Source organism: Enoplosus armatus, chromosome 3 (genome assembly GCF_043641665.1).
Source record: "Enoplosus armatus isolate fEnoArm2 chromosome 3, fEnoArm2.hap1, whole genome shotgun sequence".
Lineage (NCBI taxonomy): Eukaryota > Metazoa > Chordata > Actinopteri > Centrarchiformes > Enoplosidae > Enoplosus > Enoplosus armatus.
In genome coordinates this window covers 24,673,597-24,697,305 of record NC_092182.1, presented here as the reverse complement: position 1 = coordinate 24,697,305, position 23,709 = coordinate 24,673,597, and the positions used below count along the sequence as shown (strand labels likewise).

The following is a 23,709-nucleotide window of genomic DNA, read 5'->3' as shown; positions in this document are numbered from 1 at the left end:
GGAACCAGCAATCAGGCTGATTCCAATCAGTGACTCAACAGCGCTGTAATTGACCTTTGAACCTTTAAATTTGGATGTCTGGAGAACATCCCAGCCAGACTTAATCTGAAGTGTGTGTGTGTGTATGTGTGTGTTTTTGTCCACACTCGCAGTGTTTTACATGAGACATCAGTCTTTGAGCATTAAACATAAATATTTTACCAAACACAATAATTGTTTTTATTATCTGGGGACAGTTTTCATCCAGAACCCCGAACATAATGTTTAATGGTGTAAATTTAAAATAAATGTTGAGTTTTGGATATTGGTCCACAGACTTGCAACATATGGGCAATAAAAAAACAAATACATCTGGTCTTCCTCATCCTCATTACAGAATCTACATAATGATGCACATTGTAAATTATTCTGAAAAAATGTTTCCAAGGTATTAAAATAGTAAATTCATCTTCCCAAATGGAATATATGTGGGAAAGCATTAAAACATCTGCTTTGTAAAATCAGATTATTTCATTTATCTTTTGGATAGGCGTACAGAACTGCTACATACAGCAAAATTGATGGTATAAAAGGAAATCACCCGTGTCTAGTATATCACTTCTAAAAACGATTCCATTTCTCTGAGGTGTTTCCCATAAAAAGGGCTTTCCATCTTTTATTTTTTCACTGCATCATTATTACTGGATTTTGGATATCTACTGGGGTAATACTGGGAACTCAACCAAGCCTTCAATGCATCTATAAAAAAGGGAGGGAGGTTCACTAATATTCCTTTAACTAGCCATTCGAGGTAATGAGATTTTAATTGAAAAAGGGGAACAATTTGCTGTCAAAGAACAAATATACAGAAGATAAGTTTCAGGGCTTTGGTGCAGCCAGCAGATATTAGGATAACAGATATAAGGGATATCTGGGCCTCTTTTGCACTCCACATGGTCTGTTTACCTGCATGCAACTAAAGCCCACGAAAACGTGATGGTCAATACTACTCAGACTACAAACCGATGTTTCCGATTCCAATATCTTGTCCCTTACCTACAGATTCTGCGTCATAGAGATAAAGAGATTGATATCTGTTTATAGAGATTCATTTTCTAGAGACTGTTATGGTATATTTTATTAATCCAAGATGCTTTTTTTTAAATCTTAACTAGATATTTTAGATTATGTGGAACATGAAATCAAAAAACATCCTACGTCCTATTCTCATAATAGTGCATTTATCAAAGTTTGGCTTAAAACCAGATAATTTAGAAAAAAGATTTAGATAAAGTATGAGGGCCTGTAGTGAAGATTGTTCAGGTTACAGAATAAAAGTTGCATCATCTGCATATAATGTTGTTTTTGTTTCTATCCCATTTGGTTTTAAGCCTATTATGTGTCCAATTCAAATCGCAAGAATTTCAATGCATAATAAAAACAAATATGGTGACAGCAGACACCCCTTACATATACGTCTATATATAGAGTGAAACTCTTAGAAATTAGATAAATATCTATTATTTACTATTTTGCTAGTTGGCTAATTATGCTTGACCTTCACCCAGTTTATGAGGGTTTCCCCAAACTTAACTTTTTGGATGAAATCACATCTTATTTTGTCAAATGATATTGCAATACTAAAGCTGCACACACACACATACACATTTCACTAAGTGCCTGGTGGTGGTTGTTGAAAGAATCAGTACCTGCACGATCTTTGCGTATATTTAAACCTGTATTGAAAACGCCAGCTATAATATTTTGGTTATTCTTTTGAGAGGAGATAACATTATGGATTTCCTCAAAAAAGTTTGGACTATCGTCATTTGGAGCATATATATTGATTATATTTATGTGTAAGTTATTTCCTGTTACATCTAACATGACCCACCTTCCATCCTTATCAGTTTGGACAGAGTTAACTGTGTGTTGCAGTTCCTTCTTATGCAAAATCACAACCCCCCCAACTATTACTAAGGCCATGACTGACTGACTGATATCCCCACCTCATTCTGATTTCCATTTTAACTAAACTTAACTTTCTTGCACACAAATAAAATGTTCTTTGTCTCGCAGCCATGTAAAATCTTCATTTCTTTGGGAAACATTAGCCAAGACATTAAAGTAAGTTGCAATTGTTGTTCTACTACATGTCATGCATCATCTATGGAGAAGAATTAAGAAAGGAATTAACCTTCTTTTCATACTTGATAAGGATCCTAACAAATTCAAAGATATGAAATACATGATTTACAAAGACAGTAACACGTCTGTATTTGCTCAGCCATTGAATTAATTGAGGCAGTACCATTGATGCTGTCTTATCCTCTCCCCATTTACTTTAACTAAATATCTAAAAAAAAGAAGTAGTCTAAAAAAGATAAAATACAAAAAGCAAAAAACCCATGCCAATCAGGTAGGCCTCTCTGATAAAGGAGAGAGGAGTTAAAATTAAAAACCCTCATGAGGAAGAATAGAATAACAAACTATTCTGACATGTAATACCCACTCAGCCTGTACAAACAAAAGCAACCAGGGAGCAAATTGGGAGGGTGATTCATTCCTATTATCCTGATCCAATACAATTTGAATTGCAATAAGCACACATGCAAACATTTGTGCAATTGTTTTTCACTCACATAGTCCGAGATCCTTCTCTGCCTCTTGCATCACTTCAATAATATTCCGACTGATCCGTTGTTTCTCACTTCCCATCGTTGTCACTGGTTGGTGTTCTGTTCCGTGATCTGTGTGTCTTGACGCGTAGACTCTCGCGGTACCGGGACCCTGGCGAGCAGTCACCATTCCTCGAGAGCCTTTGCCGTCGCTTGGGGATCTCTATATGTCTGTGAGGTCCTATCTTCACTGAAAACCCTCAATTTGGCCTGGGCCAAGATGTGCAACTTTATATTCTTGGCCTTGAATTCTCTCGAAGGTCTGTTCATGGATCTCTGATGTTTCACTTTGAAGGTGAAGTTGTGATCAAAGACGATACGCGTGCCATTATGATTTAAGTCCTTTTTCTCTCAAGGGGCATGTAGTATTCTCTTCTTTGTTTCAAAGTTCAAAAGGGCAACTGTTACCGGTCTGGTATGATCTTTGTCTTCTCTGTACACACGGTGATGTTAAAGTCTCCATGCATTTAAAGCACCTTGTTAAACAGTTTTAAACAGGGAGGCTGTCATATTGTTGCCTTTACTTTTCTCTGGTATGCTGAATATACACACATTGTTTTGCCTCGACTTGTTTTCCAGGTATTCAGTCAGTTCTTCCATCTCCAAAACTTTGTTCACCAGATATTTAATCGATTTAAGGTGCAGTATTTCAGTATCATGTATCTCACCGACACGGCTCTCAACCCAGTGCTGACAGTACTTTTTACGCAACATGATCCCTCCCAAATTGCCAAGCAAGTACGTTTGTAAGACATAATGTAAGATGCAAAACTTTACAATCATCGTAGCTATAAGATGCTTTTGAGAGACAGTAGATTATTTGGTCTGTCAGGGCTTTTTGTGGCCCCCGAGGGACCTTTAATACTAATGTGGAACCAGCAATCAGGCTGATTCCAATCAGTGATTCAACAGCGCTGTAATTGACCTTTAAACCTTTAAATTTGGATGTTTGGAGAGCGGCTTAGTCAGACCTGATCTGAAGTGTGTGTGTGTGTGTGTGTGTGTGTGTGTGTGTTTATCCACCCTCAGTTCGAGCCATGTTTTAGATATACAATAAGATGGACACATTCATCAATTTCCACATCAGTCTTTCATTTTTATATTTATAGTTATTATTTATTGACATTCGGAGCTGTTGAATGAAAACATTCGGAGGAGTTCTTACCAACAAAGAGCCTGCGGGAGGTAAGAAAACTTTCTGATGTCTGAAAAAAGAAACGCATTTCACTTGATCTACAGCTCAACACTTCCTGTCTGTCTTACTGTAAACCTGTCATTTTTAAAACGTATATATTATCTTTGTGGGGCGAATATCATATCTTTTGTTTAGAGATAATGATTTTATTGTGATAGATTTTTTTTTATCAACCTGAGTTGGAACAAGTGGGAATGTAAATCATCTCCAAACACACCTGACGCATCTTAAGCCATCATACCAGCGGTCAGTCGGTCTGGTGGTCCTCTCCTTTGGTCCACAGTGACATTTGTGGCTGTATGTGAAATGTCTTTACAAAGTATTTGTTGAAAATTTAAGATTACTATGGAATTTGGCCATCATCAGGTCAAAATCTCAGTTGGTCTAATTGGTCTATCATTGCGAGTATGTTGCAGTGCTAGCATTAGCATTTAGCTCAAGGAACACTAAAGTACAGCCTCACAGAGCCAGTAGTATGGCTGTAGGCTTTTCTCAATGTGAACACACTAAAGACTCCACACCTGCGTAGACTTAGTGTGCTGTCTGGAATTGGGACACGGCTCATGATGTACGTCCAGAATGGCATTCTGGGAAGTGTAGGAAATCACAAACAGAACTAGAAGTAACCAAGGCAGACTGAGGGAAAGAAGATTCAGAAAAGGACGTTGCATTATGCAATCTCAAAATAACTGAACATCACAGACAGGTCTAACAGGTGAAAGGGATATGAGGGAGGATTTTCCTAAAAGGCCGTTATCGGCCTCTGATATCAGCTACAGAGGGAACACCAACCAGAAACAACACTTCACAGGAGGGTCTGGTTCACATTTATCTGTCCATCCTCTGCATAATTTGACCTTTCCCATCCCCCAACACACTGCAGTGCTGGTCCCGCCTCCAGTACAAACCTCCCAGTATGTCTTCATTATCAACAGCAGGGCAAGGTACTGCTACTTAAGGAGGGATAAAAGAAGAAACGGGGGAGAGGGAGATAAAAGGAGTTTTGGAGGAGAAAAGCGAATATAGAGAGAGAAACAGAGACAAGGGAAACAGAGACAGCGAGAGAGAAGAAGTGAAACAAGGCAAAACAGGATACTTTGAGAAAAAAAGGACAAAATCAGAGGTGAAGTGTGGAAAGAGGGAGGGAGGAGAGTGGTGACTTGTGGACCAAAGAGGCAGAGAAATAAAGACGAGTAGCGAGAAAGAAAAAAAAGGGGGGGGGGGGAAGGCGAGCGGCACATTATAGAAACGAGAAAAAGCAACTGAAACTGAGATTGTGACAGACTGACAGACAGCTGGCCTGGGAACACAGGTAAGACGAACAGAAACTTTATTCTATTCTAACACGTGCGGACAGTTCCAGGAAATCGGTTGAGGCATGGTGAGAGACAACATACTTCCTTTATGGACCTCATGCCTTCATCTTGTATGTCAGAGGGAAAATAAGCTGAAATTAGTTGAAATCATCTTCTGTGAGCTTGTTAAAAAATTCCTCAAAAGTTTTTTTCCAACTGCTTTGGGAGGATTTCCCCAGCTGTGGCCTGTGAAGTGCAGTGGGTGCAACGTGCATTACTTGGTTAAATAAAAATCTGGGCCCAATGATGAAAAACAAATTAGTCACTGATAAGCTGCAATGAGGCGCTTTCGTTCAATGTCTCTGGGGTTTGGATCAATTCTGTGATCTGAGTTTCAGTGCTTCGAAGCGTTTAAGCTCAATCACTGAGAAAAAGCCGGAGCGCGGTCGATCAGGTTGTAAATTGTAACTGAGCACCGTAACCTTTTTGCTTAAAGTTATGCTGTAAATTCTGTGGAAGTAAATTCATTACTTCATGTGTATTTACCTTCACTTCAACATGTGCAGTTATAATGTCAGGAAAACGCAAGCGTATTGTTCCGGTTTGTGTTTGAAGCAAAGCACCACCGCTGTCAGGGCTACATCTGTCGACTGCACGGTCTCGGTCCCTTATCAGCAATCTTAAGGTATCAGTATGTTAACAGTCTTGTCAAAGAGAATAAATAAACGGGGAAAAGAAAAGCGGTTGTACTCGTGCGCCCGTTTAAAGTCAATTTAAAGGAGTCAGCAGAGTTTTAGCAGCAACTGTGGATTGTCATTCTAGTGTCAACAGCAGATCTCTGATCAGACATAAGAACCTGCTGCACTGCAAAACTTTATTTCTACACTTTATATGAAACCTGTGTCATCAACACACATTACATTCATAGCACAATATAACATGCATATTTCATCTTTAAAATAGTGTAGTTATAGTTCCACAAATATTTACAATGTTTTAAAACGATGATTAAATGTTAAAGAGCTTTTTCATGACCTGTAATCTCTGTCAAACTGCAGCCAAATGTTTTTCAGAAAGTCAGTATGAAAGTCAATAAAACATTATGTGCTGCATTTCCAATAAAAGTTTTATTGATGCATTATGCCTGTAATAAAAACATTAGCAAAATGATTTTAACCTGCTGCGTTTGAACGTCAGCCAAAAGAAAGAAAAGAATAGTATAGCTTTAATGTGTCAATGAGAATACAGCACTCGAGAGATTCTCTGCCATCTTGCTCAAGACATAAAGAGAATAAAAATAAATGAGCATTATCATAAACACACGAGCGCTGTGATTTTATAGAGCTCATCTTTTGATCTCTGCACGCTGATTTGGCTCTCAATTAAATGAGCAAACATTTTTTTCAGTTTAGAGAAAATGCCGTATAATTAAAATCAAGGTGGAGGCATGAGTTACGTATCTGCACATAAATGTCCCTTTTCAGTAAGAGATGACTTATAGGTTCAAATAACAGCAGTTCAAAATCATTAGATGCTAAATAATATTTAACATCATGTGACGTTTTATGAGCTACAAGCTATAATACATAATGTAACAGCTGTCGTGCATTGTTATAACTGTATAATCTGTCTGTAATTATAAATAATATCAATATTAGAACAATTAAGGATTGAGCTGTAAAACATTGCTGTTAAAAAGTAGTAACTGTAAATATATAATTAAATGCATAAAGAGATTACGGTCACCGAACAATGTATTTAATGATATTGTTGATGCTTGCTGTAAACCTGTGTTACATGATGTTTGTTATTATGAGGAATTCTGGGTAAATAGCATAATTTCAATCAGCAACTTCCTGCAGAAATCTGATCGCTGCTTGTCCTCAAAACGTTCATCCTCCTGAGGCCTTGAGGTCTGGGCAGCTCACAGTGTTCGGTGGAACAAATGCTGTTTCTGTAAATGCTGTTCAGGATACTACGCTTAACAAGAGTTGAGTGATTATGTATCGGTACGTTCACGCAGGAAATTGAATGTGTTTTCATGCACTGTAGTAACCTGGTTATTGTGAAATCTGAGTACACATGCAAAAGGTTTTGTAATAATGTTGGAATTATAGCCTATTTATCTAAGTGTATTAGTGATACAAGACCCTGCTTCCTGACTGTGTGTGTGTGTGTGTGTGTGAGTGTGTGTGATCCATACTGAAAGTGCTCAACTGTCTCTGAACTGACCTGGCTTATCTCTTATCTCTTTAGCATCTTTTTCCAAGGAAAAGTCTGATAATATTCTGTATTTTTGTCATCAAATCCCATGAAAAGACCAAAACCAGCTGAATTAACCCTCCTTAGAAGTATTTTCTGTGTATCCAAAGTCTGAAAACTTCCTCTGGGCCATAGAGCCCCATTGCTGTCCAAAAAATATTAAAAACACATCATTGTTGGATTTAGTCTTTTTCATGGGATCTGTTGACAATGAAAAATTGAGGCAATGATTGTACTGACAGATGTCTTGATTATAAGCCAACTGCAAGCGTGGTGGATTGGCCCACCTGTCGTAAACAGGCCAATGCCGTTAGCATGTCCATTAACGGCTGGTTATCAAGTTAATGACCACATAGCATTCAGTGAAATTATGAGTGTTATTTGCTAGTCGGCCCACTTGTTTTGATGTGCTTCACCGTCACACAGACTGACGCATACAGTCATGGAAAATGCTAACACAGGCTAGTTGTGTCTGTTGAGCAGATGGCTGATGGGTCACAAATGGGACTTCTTATTGACACATTGGCCAGCGCTGTTAAATGGTAGATGCAGTGGAAATATGGAATGATAGCTGTGACGAAATTTCCTACATTTTCAATTAAATTCAAACTTTATTTGAGACTCAGATAACAGACAGAATATTACATAGAATACATGACACACAAGGGCAAAATAAAGGAAGGTGTCTGAGTGTCCTTCGATTTTCTCGACAACCATTCACCCGATGGACTTCACACTTGGGTGGGTGTATTTCCGAGGACCCATGGGAGCACAGTGTGAAGTCGATCAGATGTGTGTTACTCGAGAACACTGCATGCAGCCACACTGCAGCTCTCGGTAACAGAAAGCAGCATCTCCAGCGGCTAAGCAATCGGCCCACTCCAAACGGGCATGCGCGCTGAACAGCCGCGCCCCGAACGGGCACTAGTGGTTTAAAAGAGAAAAAACATATATTAATGTCTTACAAAGAGACAACTGACTCAATGTCTCCACAGCTGGGATTGGGAGCAATGTGGTACTAAACCTTATGTTTGATAAAACCAAGATGATTTCATTTTAAGAGTCATTAAGATGGCAAATACATTTATATATGAGACTTCTTAAAACAGTTTGGAGAGTATTGACTCTTGCCACAAGCATTTCACTTGCACTGCACCATCTAGGTCTTGAATACTATTCTCTTCTGCAAAGCTTGCTTTTTTGTAGTGTGGCCACAGGTGTGCAGTATAGTGTGATGTACAATATGCTGAATAATAACTGAAACATCTTCATTCCATCTGAAATTTTAGACATTTGTCATCTGTGGTTCTACAGATCAAGATAACCCACTTACTGGCATTGTATCTGATATCATGTTCCACACCATACACAGAACATATAGCGAGGAGCTTCTGGAGATCGCTTGGACAGATCATCAAAATGGGGCTGAGACACTATTGCCCCATTTTACTCGCATAGTCTAATGGGCATACCAGTAAGCCAGAATTCTCACAATGTGTTTGGGCAACAAACAATTTCCTTTAATTTTCTATGATTAAAACAATGAGAAGCTTTGAAAGCATCGATAAAACACAGAAGAACTGATGAGTGCCATGTTTAGCTTTAAAACCAAACTGTTTGTGGAGTTAATTAACTCATTTAATCTATCCAGCAGGATTCTTTCTCGGACTTTTGTATGTAAGCCGTGAATCAAAAAGCCAGCAAAACAATTAAGAAGTAGAGGAGCTATCCTCGGACTGGCGTATTGAAGGTGTTCAGCAGTAAAGTGGTCTAAACCACTAGCGTTGTTGTCAGACGGCTGATTTATAACATGGTAAATCTGACGTGACATGATCACCATTGAATCATTACTCTCAATATTGTCCGCCTTATACAAATCACTTTTGACACACTTGAATAAGGTACTATAATGCTGTCACCATAACTCAGCAATATTTTCTGTTCCAGAAATTCCATCCACATTGCATGGTAGAGATGTTTTACAGCCTCACTTCTTTCCCAAAAAAATCAATAGCATTGTTACTCGGCAGCTTCTTAGCCATCAGCCCTCATGACTTGCTCATTTGTACAGATGAAGCAAATGACGTGCTTATATCTTGCATTAGTGAGCTTCTTGCACTCCAGCACAGGCCCTTGTGTGGGTCTACCTGCCACAGCTCATGATTTAAAGGCTTCACGGGCTTCAGCATGATACTCAGGTACATACTTGTTCCAACCTGGCCTGATGTGTCTTATTTCTGTGCTCGTAGTGGGGCTTACGGCCGTCATACAAATCACTCACTATGTCATTATACACGGAGCAGAGATCTCTCATATGCTCCACATCCTTACAGTTAACATCAGTACACATAATTGCATCTCTAGGTAGTTGAATATCACTTAAGGATTTGTCTGTATGAGCACAACAGGCTAAGATGTCCTCCTTTGTGAGGGTTGACCAGTCCAGTTCTTCTGTGTTGACACTATTTCCATCTCTAGATAGTACAGGTAGATGTTATTTATTGACAAAAGGAATATGATCAGTCGTGTGCCAGGCTTCACTAATGTATGTATAACTTCCTGTAGGCGAAAGCACTTTGCTTGACAAGAAAAAAAAAATGATCTTGACTAAAGGAATTGATGAAGGCAAAGCCTATTTAGATATTCATCCTCATTCTGATGGCGCTCACATGGTTTATACACATTTAGCAAAATTAATTCCTTATCAATGTGGTTGAACTGTATTACAATACACCAGTCAACACCAAGCCTGACCACATTTATCAATGAGTCAAGTTTCTTATTCCATAGAATAGCCACACCCCCTGGTATCCTGCCTCTGACTATTCCCGTGCCAAGGTCAGTTGTAGACTCCCCATCCCCGTGAAAGTTGTCATTGAGAGAGCTTTCTAGCAAGTCTTGCTATGCTAAAAATGTCTCATACGTGTTGCAGTTCTCCAAAAGGTTGTCAACAACTCTGAGGAGAGCTTTATCCCCTGCGCTCTGGCCCATATGCAGGCCATTTAGGAGGTCCAGGGAGTGCCCATAGCACCAGCAGGCACACTACTTTCCCCCGCAGCAGGTGCAGCGTTCCACCCAAAAAAGCAATAATAGCGCCAGACAAATTCCCAAATTCCCCTTCTGGCCAGAGCTTCGGATTGCACAGTTCTCCAACATCTTTGCATTCAGCAGATCATTTCTACCGTGTCAGTCTTTTGACAGAACCTCGCGGCCAATTTTTTCTTTAAGATACACATATAAAGTTTCAGCGTCTAGGTCCATTCAAGTAGCCTCGAGATGTCGCTGGCAGCAATTCAAGTAATAAGAGACAAATTTGTGAATGTTCTCTCCGCACTCATTCATTACTTTAAGGCAACTCTTTATGTTTTTGACGTCTTTCTGTGGCCCTTTATTGGAGGCGCACTGCTGCAAAGTCCAAACAACACTCTCTTCCAGGACTTATCCACTTGGGGTCGAAAGTGTGTTCAGCCAACGGGACGATCTCCTCCCGGCATGATGTCTTAATTTTTACAGCGAGGAAGTTAAGCAACCCGTTCTCCACAATAACTTTGTGCAATGTCTACCATCTTGAAAATATCTACAAACATTGACGAGAACATGATGTCCATGAAATCAAGTGAAAACAGCAGCAAAAATGTATCACTCCAGTTTTACTTTACTATCCGTTTTGTTTCTATCGTTTTCTTCTCTCTGAGTTCCTCGCCACTGTGGCTTTTATCCATTTTTTTTTCTCACACTGGTGATTCCAAACTCGCTGTGATGGAATAGAAAACAGGACATGTTGTATCTCCATGAGACTGACTCCCTGTTGGTACCTGTCTGCACCGTGTCTTGTAGTGTTTGGTTGTGCGGTATGGCGTAGAATGAATGGAATATAGGATATATCACATTACTTTGTGAAGCTGAAACTCCCTCAGTTGTTTATTTAATAAATGTCTAACTCAGACTCACACTGTGGAGTGTGTTGGAAATCCTGCGTGTGAGAAATGAAATATCAACAGTTTGTAGAGTGGGATGCCTGTTTTAATATGCTGGATTTCATGAAAGTAAACACGACTGCGACATGTTTGTTATTAAAATCCTTGAAGTCATATTACTGTATCTTAAGTTCTAGCATATTTACTTAAAAACAGCAGCATTGTATTGTAAGTATTTAAATTACAAGGGAACATCAGAACATGTTGGATTAACTTTTTCCAACGTGGAATTCTTTGCTGATTAGAATAATGTATGTTTACCTGTGGAACCGTTAACAGATGGCGAGAAGTGTGGAGCGGCCCCAGATGTCGTGACATTAAAACTACTGTCGGGCTGATTTATCCCGAAGTCGTCCCCCAAAATCTGCCAGAACTCTTTCATCCTTCCTCACAGACCAGCAGAAATAGCTGACAAAGAAAACCTCCTCAGTTCTCAGATTTCTGAGTGTGACCAAAAAGGTAAGGTCAAGTCATACAGGAGCATTATACAGGCTTTGACCTTTGACCTCGTAAAGTCGTAAAATATTTTTTTATTTATTGATTTTTATGTTTCATTTCATTTACAACCTACCTTTATAAAAACAGATTGCATTTGCAATAAGTAATACACTTTAAATGACACAATACAGGGACAGAAAATACAGATTACAATAAGCGTACCATAAAAGTCAATAAATCAAATTGATTAATGAAATACACCATTTGAAACATTGATCCATTTTAAGTTCTGCGAGAAAACAGTTCCACATATCAACTCTTTGGACACAAAAAAGTCTGTCTAAAGTATAAAACCACTTTTTGTGTCAAAAGAGCTAGAGTTAACTTTAGCACAACAGACTAATAATAAAACCATCATCTAAATAAAACATGTTGAAATACACAAAATACCATAAAGTAAGATGCAACGTAAAAACAAAATATAACTGAAAGCGCCAATTGTTTAAAATACAAACGTCAAATAATTTAAATATATTAAAATGTGAAAAATACCATCCATAATTACAAAGAAAATAATAAGCTAAAAACTAAATGTGTCTCTTCCAGACAGCATTTCCTCAATTTCAACAATATTCGGTTTTAGCTGAACTTTTTTCTTTTGTGAAATGGGTTATTAACCCGCTTTTAACCTCTTTTAGCTGATTGTTGTTTCACCAAACCGTCTCTGCTGTTGACAAACGGTGAAAACATGGGTGTTTGGAACATGAGGAACACATGAAGCAGCGGTGGAAAAGTGCATCATGTTGCAGGAGGGGTATATAAAGTTTCTATCGACATTTCGTCGTGAACCTGTGTCGTCGTTGGAATCCACTGTAAATCTAAACGGACAACATCAAGATTCAAACTTCTTTCAAGAGTGTTTGATTATTGGCAGAACATTTCTTTCTTTTTGTTTTGATTGGCTCATGAGGGATGTTGATGACCTCCTCTGTGTCCACAATCGCACTGAATGAAGCTACAAAGAGACATAAGATCTGATGGTTAACCTGCCGGACTGCAGACAGCAAGACGAAATGTGAATAACTTCATCAGAAAACCCTCCTAGATGAAATTGCTGTATAATTATTCTTTGGTAGAGACATGACACCTAATGATAGATTATGTTCTAATAATAATAACAATAAACTATTTATAAAGGGCTTTTCTTAACAGCGTCATAAAGTGCTTCTCAAAGAGATAAAATACAATGATAAAACATAAATAGATCAAATTAAATTAAATCAAATTGACACAGACAAATATGAAAATAATAAAAATGTTGTAAGAGGATTTATAGATCCAGTCGATAGCCCTTACAATCAGATCAGCCGGTCTAAGAGGGCGCCCAGGCTCAGAAGGGATTAGCAGATCTTTGATAAATTTAGGGGTCTGGTCATGTCAAGGTCAACAATAACATTTTAAAATCAATGCGAAAATGAACGGGAAGCCACTGCAGGGAGGCCAGAACTGGAGTTACATGATCTCGTTCTCTTGAACCGGCGATGATCGTAGCAGCAGCAGCAGCAGCATTTTGAACCAATTGAAGGCGATACATAATGGTATGTGACACAGATGAACACTCACAGATCAACTCAAATCTGCTCTCATCTGGATTTCGGCTGCTGGACTGTCAGACGAGTCACTGTTGGGGTTTAATTGAGCAAATCAAACTGAGACTATGAGTGTGGCGGGACAAAACGAGGATTTTTAAAATTGAGGGGTACATGTGCCCCCTATTATCCCGAAATAACCCTCACTATATGGGTTACTAAGGCACTGACAAATGAGCTATGAGCACTTGTTACTTTATGGATCCCGTCCTGAAACGGCTCCTTTACTTTAAAATGTATTTACATACAGTCTTGTTAGGTCATAATATAGACCCGGTTACATGACGCCACTTTTGTGTTCTTTGCATGTTGTTTTTTGCTCTTGTCCTGGAAAACACAAATGAAATGCATTGTCAAATTTTAGCTATTTTAAACGATTAACTATTAATTGTGATTTGTCTGTACCTGTTAGGAACAGCAAAGTTGATCATTAGAATGTAAATATTATTATAATTTCTAGAAACTCACTGAAATCCCTGTTTTAATTATTGTTTGACACCAAACAAAAAAAGCCATATTTCAATTGCTTGTGTTTTATTTTTTAAATGAACGTATTTAAGCTTGTTTCACTCGGTTTCACTCACATCTTTTTAAGACAAGTCATTTCCATCAAACTCGGAGGGTGAAATATTGCAGGTCGACGCGTGTTTTCCTGCTGTTTCTGATTATTTTCTTTAAACCCGATTTAAAAAAAGCAAAGGAAATAAGCAGGCCTGTGTGTGAAAGTGGAGCCAGCAGCCGCTGCAACAGAGAAGTTCAATTTAAAAAGGAACCCCATGCGTTTATTGCCAACTTCCATGGTGATGGAAATTACTGAAAATTATTTCAAAATGAGATCCAGGCTGCCCGGGCGCTCTGATGTTATTCTTCCTCCAGGTCCACCACAGTTTCCTAGACATGTTTCTTCAGAAAATACGGGTGTGTGTGAGTGTGTGTGTGTGTGTGTGTGTGTGTTTGAACAGACCGAGTACAGAGATCCTTGGATTAATTTCTACCCGGTGCACGTCAGATGTTTTGTCTTGTTGTGGCCACAAAAACCCCATCTGACCATCTTTGATGTAAGAAATGCTCTCTTAGAATCACATTTCATTTTGTATATGGACTTTATATAGACTATGTATTACACTCATTAATCATGTATCTACTTCCTTATAACTGACATTCAGCAACTTAGGAGCATCTTTAAATGTTTTTATTTTGGTTCCTATGATTAGTTATAGTATTAGAATCGTTACACCAGTATGAAAACAGCTGTTCGATGGCGAGAGACAATTATTTAGAGACACATTTGTTGAAACTGATACCATCTGTTTGGTTGTTTTGCTGCCAAGGTCTGTGTGCACCTACTTTCTTCCCTGTAATCTAATAAAATTGCACCTAATCTAATGAAAGTATGCAACTTTTCAGCGCAGCTGCAATCCTTTTTTTGATTGAGAGCACATAATCAGGGTTAACGATTGCCAGTTTACAAATAATCAGATGATTTCCAGTCATTAGTGGAAAGATTGACGCATCACTAACTCTCCTGGTAATTCAAACTACAAGTAAAACAGAAAATGTGGTCCTCAGGGGAGAAAGGAATTAGGCATTTGATCGTGTTTCCACTTTTTCCTCTAAAAACCATGTACTGTAGTTCATGTCCTGTAAAAAATATACGATTTTAGAATCAGTTGAATCCCATTTATTTTGCATTATTAGAATTATAGCATTCAATTTTCACCAAAAGTAGTTTTTTGCCAGACAAGTACGATCTGGACGGATTGACATGTCACAGAATGTATAAACGTCTTATCCGAAAACGTCCACTTAACAGCCACAGAGCTGTAACTATTGACAACAACAAGAGTCGCCGAGTGCATTACAAACTAAATATGCAGCAATAATAACTTGTGTCACTCAACCGCCACAGAAAAGAGATCAACAGCTCTTCAGTAATGACAGTAACAACATGTCATAGTAAACATAAACTGCACTTTGGTGGAGCTCTCCATTCAGCACCACGTCACTACCAGAAGTCCAGTGACAGCAGCGTTGTTTACACGAGAAGCACAATAAGAGAATCACTTTATTTTTCTGACCTTGCCGCGGTCCCACAGTTGTCTTCCACTTGTTTCTGCCTGAGGAGACGGACAGTAACAGTAACAGTGGAACTAGTTTAGTGCGCCACTACCTTCACACAGCCCTCCTGAGAGTCATTTTAGATGATTGGGGGTGTTTTCGGATGTTTTTTTCCTTTCTGGATTTTCTGGCTGGCAGCATGATGCGCTCTCGTGTCTCCCTGAAAGTTTGACAAAGACTGCATTTTGCTGTGAAATATCAGCTTTCCAAGGCAATATTTCTCATCATTGCTCCACATATTAAATGTCCAACTGGGTGTTTATTCTCAGGGGGCTGAAGTCCTTCATCAAGGTCGTCCCTGTAGCTCATAATCAGCTGGTTTGTCCTGCGTGTCTGATGACGGTGTGCTGCTGCAGCTTCAGGGGTCATGCCCGTGACGTGATTGAATCAGCCAATCATAGTGAATATTGGATTTTAAATCTATGTACACCTGTATTTCAACGTGATTAAAAGTTTCACAAAGCTCTGGAAATGTATAGAAAAGTATCCTGGGAGGCCTGTTGAGATACACAATTGTGGCGCTTTCCAAGATTTGCGGCGTTGGTGCTTCTTTTGTTTTAGTGGGACATCCGCTGACTTTGTTGCACATGTCCGTGTGGTCCAGAAGTGAAATGAGACTCCCTGCCGCTTTTTGCTCTTCAAACTAATCAGAAAATGTCACATCAAGTCGAGATGGAGGAGAAACTCCTCTGATGAATCAATATTTATCACATAAACAGAGTTTGCATCCCAGTAAGTCAAAAGCTGCGCAGACTATATTTCCACATGTAGTTAGGACCTTATTCATATTGAAATACGGTCATTTAAATTCTGTTGAAACAACAGTTGTATCGAAACCTTAATCTGCAAGTCACCTTAGATGATTTAGTGTTTCCACTAAGAAAACACTGTAATGATATGATATTTCTTCTCCCTGTTTTAAAGTCTGCATCTCATTTCTGGACAGCAGCACGTAGAGAGACTTTTGACTTCATATTTTGCCCACACATCTGCACATGTTTTTGTTGCTTGTTAAATTCTCCACTGAGTTTTCTCTCATTGTTTCACCTCTTTAAATCATTTTGCTTTGAAATGGATCAATGCACTTAAGTGTGGTTTCCAAAACTTCATGAAAAACAGCCACTCTGATCCTCTGTTGACACTTTAAAGTCGAACCAGACGTTGGGCAGGAGACGTATCAAGGTGGATTGAGGTGCTATTTCACAAATACAATGTGTTAGACATTCTTGCTATGTGCTTCCACTGCTTTCAAAGGAACTGCCTAATGCTTAAAGTGATACTCCACCCAAAGTCTATTTTTTGAGACTCAAACAGTTGAACACCTGCGGACTTCAGAGGTCTGTACACAGTTTTGTCGTTTCCTGTTTCACAAAGAACAGTGACTGCGGTCAGCTTGGATTCATATCAGTTACAACTGAATCCAAAGTTGTCAGGGATGAAAAGTGAATCAAAATGTTAAATCCCTTAAGTGAATAAACAGAAATGACATTCAACACATTTGAACTCCATGTGCAACATCTTCCAGAGGTATCAAACGGATTTTACTGACTCTTGTTTTGCCAGAAATTGCAACTTGGATAATATCGGCCAGATACTGATGCTTATTATACATATTATATAACATATTATATATCTACCCTGCCATATACTGTCGATATCTCCGATTGTTAGTTAAGCTTGTGTGTGTTTCGCTGGTGTTGCAGTTTTGTTAGGGACCGTACAAAAATGTTTGAGGGTGGGGAGGGGGCTGATGATCCACTTTAAAAAAAAGACTCAAAAAGCAAGATATACATTTCTTTTGGTCCCTCCAATTGTATAAGGAAAAAACTGCAATACCCTTCCCCTAATATCTCAAAATAATGTAACTGTATTGGTACGACTTTTTCACAAAAATATACAAAATTCTGTTTAGGTTGATTTTGGTTCATGCATTCATACAGTCTCTCTTTTTTTTTTAGCACTTTTAAACTGCCCGTACCCCACATGCATGGAATCCTTTCTTCAGCACAAAATGAGCTATATGTCTGAGAAGCCAATTTAAAAAAGTATAAAGCAGCAAGGAACCCTAAATACAAGTTCAATGCACACGCGCTTATACCAATGTACATATACATGTAGTGATGATCACTCAGAATATTATTATAGAACAGTTCGAAGAAAATTTCACTATTTATAAACACAAATACTTACAAAAATGTAAGAAATCAAAGTATACTACAGTCTATTTACATGTAAAATCATTTCATCCCAACTTGTTGTTGTTGCTCTGTGCCTTTGTAAGATATTAATAATTCACAATTTCAACTGGTTTTCTCAGCTTCTTACATGTTATAACATAAAAGTAAAATGTTGAATATTCCAGTTATTTTTCATTGTGAATAAAGAGCTACTAATAATTAAACTGTTATTACTGCCACTGAATGAGAAACACTGTTTCATGCCACATAACAAAGCACTGATTGCCACACCAATACTTTACATTTCTATAGGTTTTACATCCCTTCACAGGGGATGTTTACATTATTTTGTCTACCCTCTGGTAATATAAAGCAAACTAAGGATAACAGCCAATAAGCCGGGAACCAAACTAAATTAAATACAGTCTCAACAACATCCTGCTGTGAAGAAAATAATAATCAAGAAGGGAAATCTGACAACTAAACACTACATGAAGTTATAATCACAGAAAAGTCTGGATGAAGAGACTGAACAGAGAATCTGGTGTTCAAACAGTCTGAAAGTGCAGAAAAACAGGTGAAAGAAATAACACACAGCTGCCCGGCAGATCAAACTACACTTCCCACAGTGCTGTACCCCTCTGCTTAGCTTCCTCCCACATAGTTATTACAGTTGATTAGCATTTGATCAGTGTGAGAAAGGCAGCAGCAGTTTCTCATGTGTTGCTTTATGCAGCACTGACGCTTTGTGGCCATTATATCTGTCAGTTGGAGCTCCAGTGCAGACTGAAAAACATTATTCATGAATCTTATCTCTGTATGTTTTGGCATTAAAAGGGGATTTTTGGATAAATTGGATAAAACCGTGTAATACATCCCAACTGCTGAGATAACATTGCATTACAGTTAGAGTTACACACACAAACTGGCAATACAATAAACTAGCATAGTGGTGACGATAAGACGTTTTCTTTCTTCTTTCCCGATATCGGTCTTGTTTTGCAGTATGGCTCCTCAGTAACGTCTACTGGCAGCTGTGGCAACTGTAACATCTGCAAAGTCACATTTTAAAATCATATTAGCATACTGAGAGTAGACTAGGCGACTGTTAGCTGTGTAATTCAGTACAGTGAGATAATACAGATAAAGTGAGTAACTTCAACAATGTGGCGAGTTGAATTTTGCTGAACTGTGTCAACAAAGAACAGCTAGCTTTAGTGGCTACTAGCTACACACAGGTTGTTTACGTATCCCATAAATATAATGCCAGCTCTACGAGGTAAAGTTTAGCGAGTAACTCAGTTTTCATTCACTTTGCTTCTCATTTAAAAAACAAATTGAAAAAAATAAACATAAACGTCTCTACACAGCTGAATTCACAGGATTTCGGTCAACCGAAACGTAAGCGTTGTAAATGATTAAATATCCCAGCTGCGAAGTCCACAGGAGTTTTCACATTTTCATTTAAAAAAGAAAAAGAAAAGGAGAGAAAATAACAGCCAAGTGTAAAACAACACAAGCGAGCCAAGCGAGGCAGTCGAGGCGTCCAGCAACATCTTCCAGGCAGATAATATATAAAATCCCTCCAGCGTGTTCTGGGACTATCTCGGGATTACCTATCAATTGGATGTGCCTGGAAAAACCTCCAAAGAGAGGTGCCCTGCAGGCATCCTATCAGATGCCAGAAACTGCTTCAACCGGCTCCTTTTGATGTGAAGGTGCATCAGCTCTTCACTGAGCTCCCCCCAGTATCTCCACGGGAGAGCCCAGCAGAGGAAACTAAATCCGGCCACTTGTATCCGCAATCTCGTTCTTTTTTTTCGTGACTATAGGTGAGGCTTGGAATCTCGGATCATGATCATCAAAGGAGACATTTTTAATTGGGTTTAATTAGCCTCTGGTCTGTTTAGACAAAGTAAGACTGTTGGACCTGTGAAGACCTCTATGGTCAAACCTAAGTGCGTTTGTGCCTTTTTCAAGCACATTATTCTGTCCTCAGGTGATCTGCACTCACAGGCCTGGACTCTGTGAGTGCTGTCCCTCATCCAACTTCAGTTCCAAAATATATATGAATTTAAAGTCAATAAAAAGACATTGTGTGGTTGCCTGGCATGTGAATGTGAAATCAGATCGGATATTACAGTAATAATAAAATAAACCAGTCACATGATGCATGATTTAAAGTTTCAGGTGTTGCCAGCACAAGACAGCCTAAGCAGAAACTATTTTTCTACTTTTAGCTGCCAATTTCCAGCAGCTGCACCCGAGATCGAGATCAGACTTCATTTCTGCAGTGTCTCAGGCAGCCTGCAGCTTAATGAAACATATCCAGGACAGCCACACTAGGCAAACTGCAGCGTCGGTCGGTCCACCACTTTGGTCCAAACTGAAATATCTCTAACAACCCACAAAGATCCATCAGTATAATGAAGTTTGGTTTAGTATAAAGGAGTAACACAAAGTCAGCAGCCCTGTGTTGGGGAATCCTGGCCAAACAAGGTTCTTGGTGTAATCAGTTATCATTGATAACTCAGTCGTGTATTGTTAATGCTGCCAAGAGGTTTCATCCTCTCATATTATCTCTTCTTATCTCTTTTTTTATGTTTTCATACTTACCAAAACAAACAAGTATTAAACAAGTATCCATTGTTGTTACTTTTGTTCCAGAGAAAGATGCATGCCTTCCTGTTACTTGGCTGCTTGGTCCTCGCTGCGACAGAATACTTCCTTGGCTACGCCCACATGATCCCTGATGAGAGACTTTCCACCAATAGAGTCGTTGTATCTAACGCTCTGTCTCAAAACCTTGAGATAGCCTCACCTTCTGTACTTATTGTAGGTAAGTTTGCAAGTTTAGTGTTTTCACTCTACTATTTGTAAAGCCACAGTCCAGCTTGAATGGTCATAATGCTGCATTTGTAACGTTATACGTGTTTATACTATATTGGCCGTACTGGTGTTTCCTGACGAGACAAAAATGCACGAGGCTGCAAGCCAGACCAGCTCATAGTCGTGCAATTAAATTAGTGGTTGCATTTTTGAAATGCCAAGCATATTGGTACTAAACCAGAACTTGTCCAAGGGTAAATAGTGTACTCAAAGATAGCAGGATAGCTTCTGAGAAACAAAACTGCGGTTGGCTAACCTCCACCACAAATGTATTGATCCAAAGTCAATCGCTTCAACAAGCGTCTTTGTGAGATTGGATGCTGTGCCCTCTGGGAAAGGCTCGTGGGATGATGTCGAACAGAATCTCTCCCGTTGTGATTTTATGTAAGTGAATTATCACCATCACTTCAGTGCCCATTCATCTTTATTTTCTAATGTTCTCTTTCAGAGTTGCCTAAATCAGCGAAGAAGAACAAGAAAACAAAGAAACAAAAAAAGGTATTAGATAATAGAGTATGAGTAAATCAATATGTTTCTCAACTCGAAAGGTGCACTTTATGGCTTTTTCTAAACTTCCAGCTGCTTCTCGTGGTCCTGATCTTTGTCTTAACTGTAAGATGTAATTGCTTAAAAAAAGCTAATAAGTGGACATTTTGAACTGACATCATCTTGTCACACAAACTGTAGCCAAAGCCAAGAATGAACTCCCATGCAGTGCGTGTTTATCTTTATCTTATCTGCTTCATCTTGTTTTTGCTTGCCGTTTCAACAAGAGCAGCACACTCTCTCTCTAAATACGTGATCTCATGCGTTGTAACTGCTTCTCTCGCTCTTTCTCTCAGAGTAAATTTGGTGTGAAGAAGCGCCCCCCTCCTCCTGCTGACTGCATTTCCTTGTGGGGAAGCTGTAAATCTCCAAGCAATGTGTGCTGTGACTTCTGTGCCTTCTGCCAGTGTCGGCTCTTCAGAACTGTATGTTACTGCCGAATGGGCAACCCTCGCTGCTGAACAGCCAGCTGCAGCCCGACACAGCTCCAAGCTAACAGAGCAAAACGTCATGCTAAAGTAAACCACTTGACGTGGACACTGTGAGAGGTAAATCACTTCTAGTGCTTGGTTTGTAACTTTGCCTAAAATTCACTGCATGAAAGCACTTTATTACAGAGGCCTGCACCACAGTGAACTTTCCTAAAATCTTACAGGGTGTACTGCTTATACTGTAGCACTGCGTTAAAACTCACAAATAAAAGTTATAAAACAAGTTTTTATTTTACTTAGAGCTTTCAGCACGCATAAATAAGATATTTTTTGCACAAACCATTTTATATACGGCTTTATTTTTACACAGACATACATTAATATGCAGTATCATACTTATAATATAATAATAATAATATCAAATATTTTATGAAGCCTTGTACAAATAAAGTTGTTTTACTACGTTTTATATAACAGTGTTATTGTTTTATTTAGGGTATAGACCATACGGCCAATGTCAAGCATTTAATTTAATCTTAGCTGTTGACTGGAATTCCCAAAGAGATATGAATTCACGTGTATTTAAAGGAAAAGGTTTAAAAGCTGACAAATCCCAGCAAACCACCAAAACCAACAATGTGTCTTTCAATACTTTATAACTTACTCCACAAGCCCATTGGTTCCTAACTGAGACGCATATCTTTAATAACTTGTACGAATATATAGTTTAATTTCTAAAAACGCTCAGTAATTTCCTAAAACAACTGTACACTGTACAGACACTGTAGTTATTTGCAAAAATTACTCAAATAGGAGAGTCTGTCTTAAGTTTCTCCAGAAGCGTTTTCTTTTCACCTCTCCATTGTTTATTATCTTGTTTAATCAGTGCTTTAACTTTTTTATCATCTGTGTTTTGTTACTGAGGGGGAAAAAAAATCAGCTTCAGTTTTAAATCATTGCCAGACTGTTGGGCAGATAACAAACATATTTCCTGGGTCCTTCAGGCTGTGATTTCCAGAAAGTCATTGCTGCATTGTGATTAACACATGAATTTTCACATTTCCTTTGGAGATCAATAATGCAGAATAAGAATAATGAGCTGTATGTGAGAACTGTAGCCTTTTAATGATTGCTTATACTGGAGTGTCTGTAGTCTGAATGATCATAAGGTTGGATTGGAAAGAAAATCTGGCCTAGAAGAGTAAAAGGGAAACAGTCTGTCCATCCTCGACAACCACCAACGAAGTGACCAAGGCTGCTCCTGCAGCTGCTCAGCGTCCAACAATGGATGAGCTGGAGGTTGAAAGAGGCTTTGAATGCACTTGTTGTAAGTTGATCTCGATAAAACCCTCAAATGAATGTATTGTAAAGAATTTAAATGCTGAAAAAGTTTAAATGCTGGCTTCGCCTCAATAACTTATGGTTAAAAAAGTGCTTATATGCCACCATAGATTTTTTTATTTATAACAAAGTAAGTGCCCTTCAAAAGGACATTTTGTTCCAAGAACAACATGATTAGCTAAAATTATTAACAGACGTTACGGAAATGCAAGATGCTGCTTATTCAATATTTTTTGGTGGCAGAGGTTATGATGTTTGATTCTGCAGATGCGTGCAGGTCGTTGAATAAAACTTTGCATTAAAATGATAACTATTTGTCCATTTGTCTGTTTTCTATTTTCTTTTTTTTTTTTGACAAAAATTAGGATACATTCTCTCCTAGATTTCGTTTTCAGGGGTTACTTTTTTCTGTGTTTGGGGAAAAAAAGGTTGTCAACAAATATTGTCATAGATTTTGTATATAAAATCAATGCTGGCTAACATAAATCCAAGTTAGACCTTTTTCAATACCAAAACCACTGAGAATAAACACAACTTTAAGCCTGTTTAGCTCATTGTTTTGTTTTGTTTTTGCATGAGCTTTATCGTTGAGTCTCTTGGCTCTCATAAACCCCCCTAAATAAAACCAGATGATTTCAACAGCTGTTTTGTTAAGCAATTGGTAGTTGGTGGAGACCAACCCAGAACTAAGACTGAATATTTAACCTACATTCATCAGGTAGACAGAAACAGTT

At 38.6% G+C, this 23,709-nt stretch overlaps 1 protein-coding gene across 1 annotated transcript; it reads left to right on the top strand.

Moving 5' to 3' along the window:
- The first annotated feature begins 20,441 nt into the window (after window positions 1–20,441).
- asip1 (agouti signaling protein 1) lies at window positions 20,442–21,664 on the top strand. The gene is made up of 3 exons (XM_070903317.1): window positions 20,442–20,607; window positions 21,106–21,155; window positions 21,500–21,664. The coding sequence occupies exons 1-3, from the start codon at window positions 20,442–20,444 to the stop codon at window positions 21,662–21,664; spliced, it is 381 nt and encodes a 126-aa protein (XP_070759418.1).
- Window positions 21,665–23,709: the final 2,045 nt, after the last annotated feature.